Source organism: Etheostoma spectabile, chromosome 5, assembly GCF_008692095.1.
Source record: "Etheostoma spectabile isolate EspeVRDwgs_2016 chromosome 5, UIUC_Espe_1.0, whole genome shotgun sequence".
NCBI lineage: Eukaryota > Metazoa > Chordata > Actinopteri > Perciformes > Percidae > Etheostoma > Etheostoma spectabile.
In genome coordinates, this window is record NC_045737.1 from 29,964,602 (window position 1) to 29,975,532 (window position 10,931).

The following is a 10,931-nucleotide window of genomic DNA, read 5'->3' on the forward strand; positions in this document are numbered from 1 at the left end:
TTGATGTTATTTGCATTCCATGGTATTTAAATGGGTGAATTTGTTACCAGGTGGCTGTGATGAGTTGTCATCCATGGAAGTATTGCAGCTCTGCTGGTGGAGCGCCTCATCACTGTTGGAGCCCCCCAGAATGGATTCAGACAAGAAGGAGTGGTTGGAAGAGTCCTGGGAGAAGTACTGAGACAACTCCGTCTCTGAGCTCAGAGACCCCTGCTACAGAAGTGGGAACATGAAAGAAGAACAAATCAAGGGAAAGGAGGATGAAAAACACAACCACACCATACACAAGTTTAAGTGCAGTGGTTCTCCACAATAAGCCATGTAAACGTACATTTGTGGACAAACAGCCAATGAAAATGAACTGCCAAACTTAAAATATGCAGCAGAGATGGGACCAAGTCACTGTTTTGCAAATCTCAAGTCTCTGCACTGAAGTCCCAAGTCAAGACTAACAGGTCCCAAGTCAAGACTAGCAAGTCCCAAGTCAAGATGCAGTCCAAGTAAGACAAGTCCCAAGTCAAGACTAGCTCACAAGATAGTCCAAGTCAAGACTACAAGCCAAGTCCAACTAGCAGTCAAGTAGATAACAAGTCACAAGTCAAGACTAGCAAGTCCCAGTCAAGACTAGCAAGTCTCAAGTCAAGACTAGCAAATCCTAAAGCAGCCGTTGGCAGCACCAGGAGCAGGCAGAGGAACATGATTTTCACAGATTATAGTTTTGGGCAAATGTAACAAAATGTTATTTTTCCATAAAAACTGCAGGTTAGAGAAGAATGAAATTGAACCTAGCAATGTGTGTGTACTGCACAAACTAATACATGAATATTGAATGAAGACGTACTCTACTGGCAGGCTCAAGGAATCTCTTCATGGTCCAGCTGAGAGTGGGGGAGCCGTCTCCCTGCCTGTCCTTCATCGCTGGGGAGGGGCTCTTACAGGACACACCTACAGGTTACAATGATCACAGATGGGATGAGATACCCAGAGCACCTGAGCCATGCTTCAGAACTTTAACCCTTTAACCCTTAGATGTCAAACTTCCTCTGTAAAATATCTACAGGCGTTTTCTATGGAGCTAGAATGTTTCTTCATTACATGTGGAGAAAATACAAGACGATACAAGAAGAGGAGAAGACAAATGTCACTGTAGGTATCAGACCTTGGGAGTGAGATGATTGTCTGTTTTTGCTCATTTTGTCCCTGTGTGTGGATCGAGAGATCATGTGATCCATCTCCTGTTCTGATACCTGAGGATGACAAGGAGATGACATTGTATTAGACATACTGTATGTACTGTATGTTGACACGCGGTGACAGATGAGAGGTTGTGTCTTAGTTCCTGTGACGTCTTCTGCAAATATGGCCAACACTCTTGGAACAAAAACCCTTTAAAGGCAACAGTGTGCTTCAAATGAAGTGCATGTGAGCATCTGAAATGTTTTTTCTGATATTACGAGGGACTGTGCCCAACACACAATGTGACAATCAGTGTGGGCTGTGAAATGAAGTTCTATTTTTGTATTCGTCATTCAGGAGAATCTTAAACAAAGTGAAAGAAATCTCTATGACCGGCTCAGACTTTGACTTTGACCAATTACCCCCATGGTGACTGGCAGTATAGGTCATTATCTATGATGTAGACACAATGACTCTGGGAAAATGCACTAGTAAAGACATAGTTAGTCTGGTTAGTTCAGAAAATGACATTACTTTTATAACCAGGAAAAGACTTGTGTTATATCATGATATTACAATATCCAAACTTTAAAGCAACACCAAAGCAATTTTCCTCTTTGGTCCCCCTACAGGTTGGAAGCAGAATTGTCCCATTAAGTCTCATTATGTCTCACTGGAACTACAGATCCCCTACCCGATCTGGTAAACTTGCATAGTGCGCTTACAGAGGACCACAAAGGGAACGCAGGAGTGCCGTTCATCCTGTTATGAGTTGATGAGCCACTGAAACCATTTTGGAAACCTTATTTTAAGGTACAAAACAATCTTTGGTGTTGCTTTAAGACAATATCTAGCCTCATATATCCAAATAGATGGATATATTGCCCAGCCCTAGATCAATCTATATAACCGGAGACAGACTCGCTCTCACCTTGGGGTTTGGATGCCGGCTGATGATGAGACTGACCGGTCCGGGACCACATTCACTGAGGATGGCGTAGGCCTCGCTGAGAGCAGCATGACGCAGACTGACCGAGTCCACCTCCAGGATCTGATCTCCACGGCTGCACGGAGGAGCACAACACACATTCAAGTACCTCTTTTTGTGCACACTTAAACACACATTTACAAGTACAGTATGAATAAGAAATCAGAAAACAAGATTTATTGCCAGGTAAGAAACTAGAAATTTGCTTAGGTTTGGTGCAGGCATTAAACACATTTAAAAATGATTATGAAATAAACAAACAATAAATACAGGAACATATAACACATACATATTACTATATAATGTAACAACAAAACTAACAAAGAAAGAAAGAGGCTGTATGGATTAGAGCAGTAATGTTACATTTTATGAACAATAAATGACTAATGACCACACTTTTCAGTCAATGAGCTCATATGAAAGGGCTCATTTGGTGTATTTGCATCAGTGCTGCTACAGATTAGCTTCACCTGCGTCCATCAGTCCAACTCAAAGGGGACCTAAGGTTTTTACCTGAGCCTGCCGTCCATCTTGGCCACAGATCCCAGCGCCAGGCTGTGGATGTAGATGCCAGGAGCAGAGTTCTCCAGGGTCAAACAGCAAACTCCAATCCCAAGACCAACACCAGGCTCTGAAGAAAATCAACATTTACTATGAGAAAACAAGTTAGCCATCACTGCACAAAAAGCACAAGTATCACAGCTAGCCCAAATATGTAGGCCAATTCAAAAGGAGATATTATAGCAGTCGCAGAATGCCTTCAAGGAAAGTAGGAAGACATGCTGTCCCGTTACTTTAGTTTTGGTCTGGGTCCGTGTTTCCTGGTCTAAGCCCCTTAGTTGCAAAGAAGAGAAATCTCCATTCTACATCTTACAATGATATTTTAGACAATAGTGTTCATCCAGCTGTGTTGATTCTCTTTTAACATGCTGATGCTCCCAAACACAAACCCAGCTCCATACAGAAATTATTTCTTAGTGTGGTATGGAAGAACTTGACTGCACGCCGTCCGACACCTTCAGGATCAACTGGATCGCTGACTTTGAGCCAGACCTGATCACCCAGTCTCAGTGTTTTTCAGCCGTCCCCAGTCTTTACGTCTCTGATCGATATGAGCTGTTTGCTCGGGGCGGAGTCGGCTGATTTTTTTATTTTGCAGGTTTCAGCAGTAATACAAAATGATAAATTTGCAGAATTTCCTATTTTTGAAAGGTTATTTTTGGCGCATATCCCTTTTATTTGATAGTGACAGTGGATCGGGAGGAGGGAAAGGTGGGAAAGAGATCGGGGACGACGCGCAGCAAAGGGTCGGATTTGAACCCGGGCCGCTGCAAAGGACTCAGCCTACATGGGGCGCACGCTCTTATTGGGGGAGTAGAGGTCGCCTTAATCTGCACAATTTAGCAGATTGTTTTTCTGCTCTTGGTTAGCTATGTACTAACATTTAGACTTTTTTAAAATTATTTTTAAATTCATTTAAAATTTGTGAAAAATCTGTAAAAAATCTGTGTATTTCGGCATCATATTCTGTGTGTCCTTGGTGGTAAAGTTTGTTTTTACTTTGATCTATGAATAAAGTATATATCGAAAACAATATGATGCAAATGTACTCTGCTTCTAAGTGTCAGACCAAGACCCCATCAGGAGATCTCCTATCAGGAAATGAAAACCAAAGGGTGGTGTCTAAATGTGTTTGGGGGGGGTTCTCCATCAACCTTTGTTAAGTGTGACCTCCATGATGATGCAGTCTTTTGGACCCGGCCCGGGGCCCTTGTGGCTGTCAGCCTCTTCAAACCCTGAGGGGACGGGTGTTCCCCCGCTGGTGTTGGAGTTGGGTGAGCTGGAGCGGCTGAGCAGGGTGGGGGTTGGGCAGGGCGTCAGGCTGGGACTGCGCAGACGGGTCCGGATTGTTAGTGTCACTACACCTTTTTTCAGTTGCTGTCGGAAGAAAATATGAGGTTCAGCATTATGGAAGTAGAGATGAAACTTGTTTTAACTTTTGCTTGCTGACTGAGCTTCAAACAATTACAAAAATATATTTTTTTCCGCTCGCCCAAAACGAGAATACAGTAAATCTGAAAAGTGTCTATTCGGTCCTAGTTATGCTTTTAAATGAAAGTTTGAGTCAAGTGCATTAACAAAAAGTCCCTAAGTTGCATTTTGGTGAGAGTTATGTTTTAAGTGACTGATGTGACTGAACAATATTTCAAATTGGTCCAATATCAGGCAAGACCGCTGCAGCCAAACAAGCCTCAATGAAACGTTAATGGGCAAATGCGGGCATTCGATTAGTGTCCACTAAAAGTTATATTTTTACCGCTTAACCTGTGCACAGGCTCAGATTAATTAAGTGTCAGACAACATTATGGAAAGGATCCATACAGAGATAATCTTTTTTGTTTAACATACCCAAACCCACCAGACTCCATGTAAATAAACACTAATCCTATTATCGTTAAATGCGCTGCCTTCAAAGTCAACAAAATCAAAATATAACTACTAAAAGCCTTCTTGGTTTGTCCTTCCACTGTTCCATCAATCACCACTCTGGTGTGGTTGAAATAAACTCTTCACTCTTCAAACTTCTTCACCCATTTAGATGTGGAAATATGCTGTCTCTATACACGCTAAAAGTACTGATTATTTACATGGGGTCTGGTGGGTTTGGCGATGTAGATTTTGGGTCTGTTTCTGGTTAATCAAAAAGGATCTTACTCTTTAAAAAAAAAGTTCCACCTATGTAGGGATCCTTTCCATAATGTTGACCTATAGTAATATCAGAATAATAATCTGAGTCTGTCAGTGGCAAAAAACGAGTGGATGAAATTGACAGGTACAGCGCAGCCCGGTTTGTAGCTGCCACTCTTTACTGGACCAATTTCAAAGATTTCAATTGTATTCATAAGATACCAATGGATGGGAAAACACTGAAATTCCCCTTTAACAAATCATTGGTCTGTGATCAAGTCAGTTTACTTGCTAGCCTTGGGAGCATAAAAAGACAGTAAAATAAATGATTTAAAGCCATTCTTTTGTCTGAAAGGAAACCTTTCTTCACAAACATTGTAGAAAATGTAAAAATTTGACTTTCTTTGGCTTTTCATGTCTGATTTAACACTGTTAGATTGTGATCATGCCGCTGTAATCATGCAGGGCACCTTGAAGGTCTGGATGGCCTGTTGGTGTGTGAGTCCTTGGAGAGACTCTCCATTCACTTCCAGAATCTCATCTCCTACACAGAGAAGCATACAATTAGCCTGAGATGGGTGCGAGAGTAGATCACCGTTTCGCTCATAGCATACACTTTACTGTCCTCTAAATTCTCGATTCAGCACCACAGAATGAAAAGGAATGGTTACCCTCTTTCAGCCGTCCATCAGCTGCTGCAGCTCCATGAGGGAAAATGGTTTTGACAAAAATCCCCATCTGACCACGTGCAGAGTCCTGCCCACCGACAATACTGAATCCTAGGCCCTGTGAAAGTCAGATCCCCATGAATGTTACTTACAAAGACACAGTCGTCAGTGTTCACTGGTTTGTAAGAATATTATTTTTGGCATTTTGATTTATAGTGGTGACACGAGAGAGAAGGGGATAACAAAGAACAGATGTAGAAAGCTGAATGGTAAGCTGCATACGACATAATCAAAAGGCAAAAATGCCACAAAAGTATGTTACCAACTGTTATGTTCATAAGTATGCAAAATTAAAGGCATGACAATATGAATCTTTTTTTGGCAATAATATGATGCTGCAGGTTATATTTGGTAAGCAAAGCATTTTACCACTATGTAATTACAAAGCAAACACATGATTATAGTAGAAGTTATTAGATCACGCCAGTATACATTAGAACCAGACTGTGGTTGTACGCACGCACGCACCCCCCACCCCCACATACACACATACACACACTCCTGTTTCTTCCTCTGCAAAAACACACAGTTTGAGATATACAATGCAGTCTGTATGTAGAAAAGAAATATGTAATATGTGCGCATCACATATTGGATTTAAAATAAAAAGAATTCATTGCTAAAACTAAATTTCTATGAGATTAAAATGCTGAATGAGCCCTTATGTAACGATGTAAATTCCGATATAAAAAAGGGTATTCAAATAACAATCTGGCAAAAAAAGAAAAGCACAAGCACAGACAAGATGCACTAACCTTTGTTGCACAGATATACACAGATATACTACATGTAGTACTTGGAGTAGATTCTCTGAGCTTTATCCATGCATACTGTAGTGTACATGTCAGAGGAGTGCACTCACCTTGCCCTGGCCTTTCATCAGCACTATACTGGAGATAATGGACGGCTGTGCCAGTCGCCATGGAGACTCCACTTGAATGGTGCTCAGGGAGCGGGCTGATTTCTTAATGATCTGATATTCCTAAAAAGGGATATTATTACAAAACCAAAAACAGTCATTCAAATCTGGTAGAAACAACATAGTTATGTATACTGTACAGTGATGAGATTGTTCTCTCTTCACTGTGTTTTTGTATTATTATACTGTGTGTTCCTGTCTTTTCCCCTGTAGTGCAGATGCTGTAGCCTCTGGTACAAATTGTGTTAATTGATGACTTAACCCCGCTCTGCAGGGTCTGTAGGGATATACAGTAGTTTTAGACTGCCGGGGGACTTCCTTTGACACACTCCTCTCTCCTCTCTCTCTCCACAATGTGTGCATTTATATCCCAAAATGCTTGTTAATAATTTATCTGCAGGGAGCTTGCTCCTGGGAGTCTGTATGTTTTCTTGCCTCGCAGTTTTCCTTGGATTAGGGTGGCACCTAAATCATGGTTGCAGCTGTTGCTGAGGTCCCGCTCGGCGCCCTGCTACGCCCTGCTATGCCCTACTACGCCCTGCTACACCCTGCTATACCCTACTATGCCCTGCTACGCCCTGCTATGCCCTACTACGCCCTGCTACACCCTGCTATGCCCTACTATGCCCTGCTATGCCCTACTATGCCCTACTACGCCCTGCTATGCCCTACTACGCCGTGCTATGCCCTACTACGCCGTGCTATGCCCTATGACGCCCTGCTACGCCGTGCAGTGCCCTGCTATGCCCTAATACGCCCTGGTACGCCCTATGATGCCCTGCTATGTCCTGATACGCCCTAATACGGCGTGCTATGCCCCCTTTTCATCACCCCTCCACCCCCCCCAATCGGCACCATCAGACACCGCCCACCAAGAGTCTGGGTCTGTCCGAGGTTTCTTCCTAAAAGGGAGGTTTTCCTCGCCACTGTTGCACTAAATGCTTGCTCTTGGGGGAATTACTACAATTTCTGGGTCTTTGTAAATTATAGTGTGGTCTAGACCTACTCTATCTGTAAAGGGTCTTGAGATAAATCTTGTTATGATTTGACGCCATAAATAAAATTGAATTGAATAACCACAGCCAGTGAGAGGCTTAATGTTGTCCTCTTTGATTTCATTTTCTTGTCCAAAGCCAATTCTTGGTAAGTGCTTCTTACCTGGCAATACATCTTTTCAGATTCAGATTTTCTCAATGAAGCTTTCATTAATACAGCAGTGAGTGCAGCTCTCCTTGTCATTGTTGTCATGGCAGTCAGGACATAGTAAGCAACCAGGCTTTGATCTGGATCTGTGTAAGTGTGTGTCTGGGGTGGGGGGTCATTGAAATAGAGTACCTACCACACTGCTTGCGTGTATATCCATCGGCCTCTATCTTTTTATGCTGCTTATTTTCTATAGAGGCTTCAAGTACCGAGCAGGTCATCCGTAGAGACTGGAGTTTTCAGTTTCCTTTTCCATCTCTTCTTTTGATCCTTTCATTGTGCCACACTTAATGCAAGAACTGGATGTGTCATAATTTGTACTAACATTGCCTTTTAAAGCCCAACTCATCTGTCTTCTATATTATGTCATGATAAAAAATATATAATTCAGGGGACGGGGTATCTGCTCTTTATGTAGATCAACAGACCGGTGCAGGACAAGAAGACTATGGGAACGCAGTTAGTCTGATGTTCAGAGAGACACTTTGGGTTCACACCTGTGTGTGTGTGTGTACCCACGATTATCTTCCTTGTTCAATAATTGAAGAAAGCTGCATTTAATCTAAATGTATTGGACTTGTCATGTGTGCAGTCTTCTCCATCATTTCTGGTCTTGATATCCAGATATCACCCAGATATCAACATTACATTATGCAACTTTGCCAGATTGCATAGATCTCTTAACAGAGGAAGAATGTGGTGAGGCATTCACTGACCTGTCTCAGTCCAGCAGTATCTAGTTGATGAGGTAAGGAGTGTTTACGTCGGCCGGGCAGAGGCTTCTCCACCACGTCCCCGCTGCTCACACCATTCTCCACAAACAGCTCATCGTCCTCGCCCACTGACTCCAGGCGACTGTTTCCCCCTGAGCAAGGAAAGAAATCATTTCATTCCTCTGCAGAGAAGCAGTGGTTCCACTTTTTTACTCTATTCTCTCTTTATTTTATACTTAATCACTTGGGCTATATTTACATTGCTACGTTTTGGTTGGAAACAAATGTCTTTTGCTCATTCCCCCTGCTCTGGTGTCTCCCCCTCTCATTCCCCCTGCTCTGGTGTCTCCCCCTCTTATTCCCCCTGCTCTGGTGTTTCCCCTTCTCATTCCCCCTGCTCTGGTGTTCTCCCCTCTCATTCCACCTGCACTGTCTTTCTTCCCTCTCATTCTCCCTGCTCTGTCGTTTCCCCCTCTCATACCCCCTGCTCTGTCATTTCTCCCTCTCATTCCACCTGCTCTAGTATTTCCCTTTCTCATTCCCCCTGCTCTGGCGTCTTTTCCCCTCTCATTCCCCCTGCTCTGTCGTTTCTCCTTCTCATTCCCCATGCTCTGGTGTTTCCCCCCCTCATTCCCCCTGCTCTGGCATTTCCCCCTCTGCAGGTAGGGGGACGTCCAGGTCAAAAATTGCAAAGAAACTCTTTCACATTGTCTAATAGGGATCAACCAAATATCGTCCCTGGACGATTATCAGAGCTGATATTTGGAAAAATGCAGATTATCTGCATCAGTGTTTATTTTTTTACAGATAACCAAAAAAGTTAATGAATTAAAAAGTGCAGCTCTGTGTCTCTAGTTTATCTGATGAGCAGGTGGCACCTGCTTAGTTAGAACCAACTCAATCCCACAGCTGAGAATAGTTTGGAATGTGTAAAACTAGTAGAAGGTAACCATGTTTCCCAGAAATAGATCAACTGAAATAGATAAACAGACCGGTGCAGGACAAGAAGACTATGGGAACGCAGTTAGTCTGACGTTCAGAGAGAAACTTTGGGTACACACCTGTGTGTGTGTGTGTGTACCCACGGTTACCTTCCTTGTTCAATAATTGAAGAAAGCTGCATTTAATCTAATTGTATTGGACTTGTCATGTGTGCAGTCTTCTCCATCATTTCTGGTCTTGATACCCAGATATCACCCAGATATCAACATTACATTATGCAACTTTGCCGGATTAAGTAGTTGTTATGATTATACTGTAAAAAAAGCTGATGTTGCAACCATTTCAGTGTTACGCTATGATATTTTTAGTTAATGTGTATAGTACTTAGTGGTCCATCCCACATGGAATTACATGACACCAATACAAAAGATATTTCATCCACAGCTTCCTGTCCCAATGTCCACACACAACATACTCTGCATAAAATAAAGAACAAAAGAAAACATCTAACAGCAGCCATAACACGGTTGTCCAACTTGAACTACACCTTCACACATAAAACCAAAGTGCTGCCACAGAAAAATAAATAAATGAATAAATAAGCAGCAAATGTCCCTTCCACACAGAGAATCATCGACCCAAAGCCATCTTTCTTTTCAGCCCAAGCTGGTTCTAAAAAGTCTACAAATAAAAAAAATCTTCTGTTAATGTAAGACCAACCCTGGGATCGACTGCAGTTCTTCATAGGTGTGGGGCTGGCGCAGGATCCTTTGGGGGCCTCTACCGGACTTTGTCCTTCTAGTTTCTCCAAGTTAGTCAACTGTAAGGACAAAAAAACACAGGGACGTTCAGCTGGACTGCCTGACATCTGTACTTCCACATTTAAACCACACAATAATATTAATTTTATTTTCATGAATACATTACCACTGTTTAATGCCATTCTCCTTATGTTGTGTACACACTGCATATACTGTATGTATATTGTATACAGTGGCTTGAATAAGTTTAAACACCCATAATAAAGGTGATTAAAAAGAGGAATATTCTCTATGGTATCTATATAAAACCTGTATATGTTCACTAACTAGTCTAAAAAAAGACACCTGCTTAAGCTTTCAGCTAAAATTACAATCAGCAGAGTTTGATAGGCACCAGGCTGAGATCTATTCTGTCTGAGTGTGAGGTTGTGACAGCAGTGTGTTAGCATCGGAACAGAGTGCTGTGGGTCCACAGTGTTGTGCATGTTGTGGTTATAGTCATGGGATAAATGTGTAGAGTTCTGAAAACTGTGTTCAAGCGATAAAAAAAGAACTAGAGTCTGGTCTACATGACCTGCTGCTGTGTAGACTGGAGTTAGAGTCTGGTCTACATGAACTGCTGCTGTGTAGACTGGAGTTAGAGTCTGGTCTACATGAACTGCTGCTGTGTAGACTGGGTTGGAGTCTGGTCTACATGACCTGCTGATGTGTAGACTGGAGTTAGAGTCTGGTCTACATGAACTGCTGCTGTGTAGACTGGAGTTAGAGTCTGGTCTACATGACCTGCTGCTGAGTAGACTGGTGTTAGAGTCT

General features: G+C 42.4%; 1 protein-coding gene across 1 annotated transcript in view; it reads right to left on the reverse strand.

The window, feature by feature from the left end:
• The window catches only part of pdzd2 (PDZ domain containing 2), a 61,929-nt gene that overhangs the window by 13,934 nt on the left and 37,064 nt on the right, over positions 1–10,931 (reverse strand). The window contains 11 exon segments of the mRNA XM_032516005.1: positions 48–213; positions 842–945; positions 1,160–1,247; positions 2,108–2,240; positions 2,678–2,795; positions 3,880–4,102; positions 5,323–5,396; positions 5,524–5,638; positions 6,443–6,562; positions 8,419–8,567; positions 10,078–10,177. Coding sequence (XP_032371896.1) covers positions 48–213; positions 842–945; positions 1,160–1,247; positions 2,108–2,240; positions 2,678–2,795; positions 3,880–4,102; positions 5,323–5,396; positions 5,524–5,638; positions 6,443–6,562; positions 8,419–8,567; positions 10,078–10,177 — 1,390 coding nt within the window.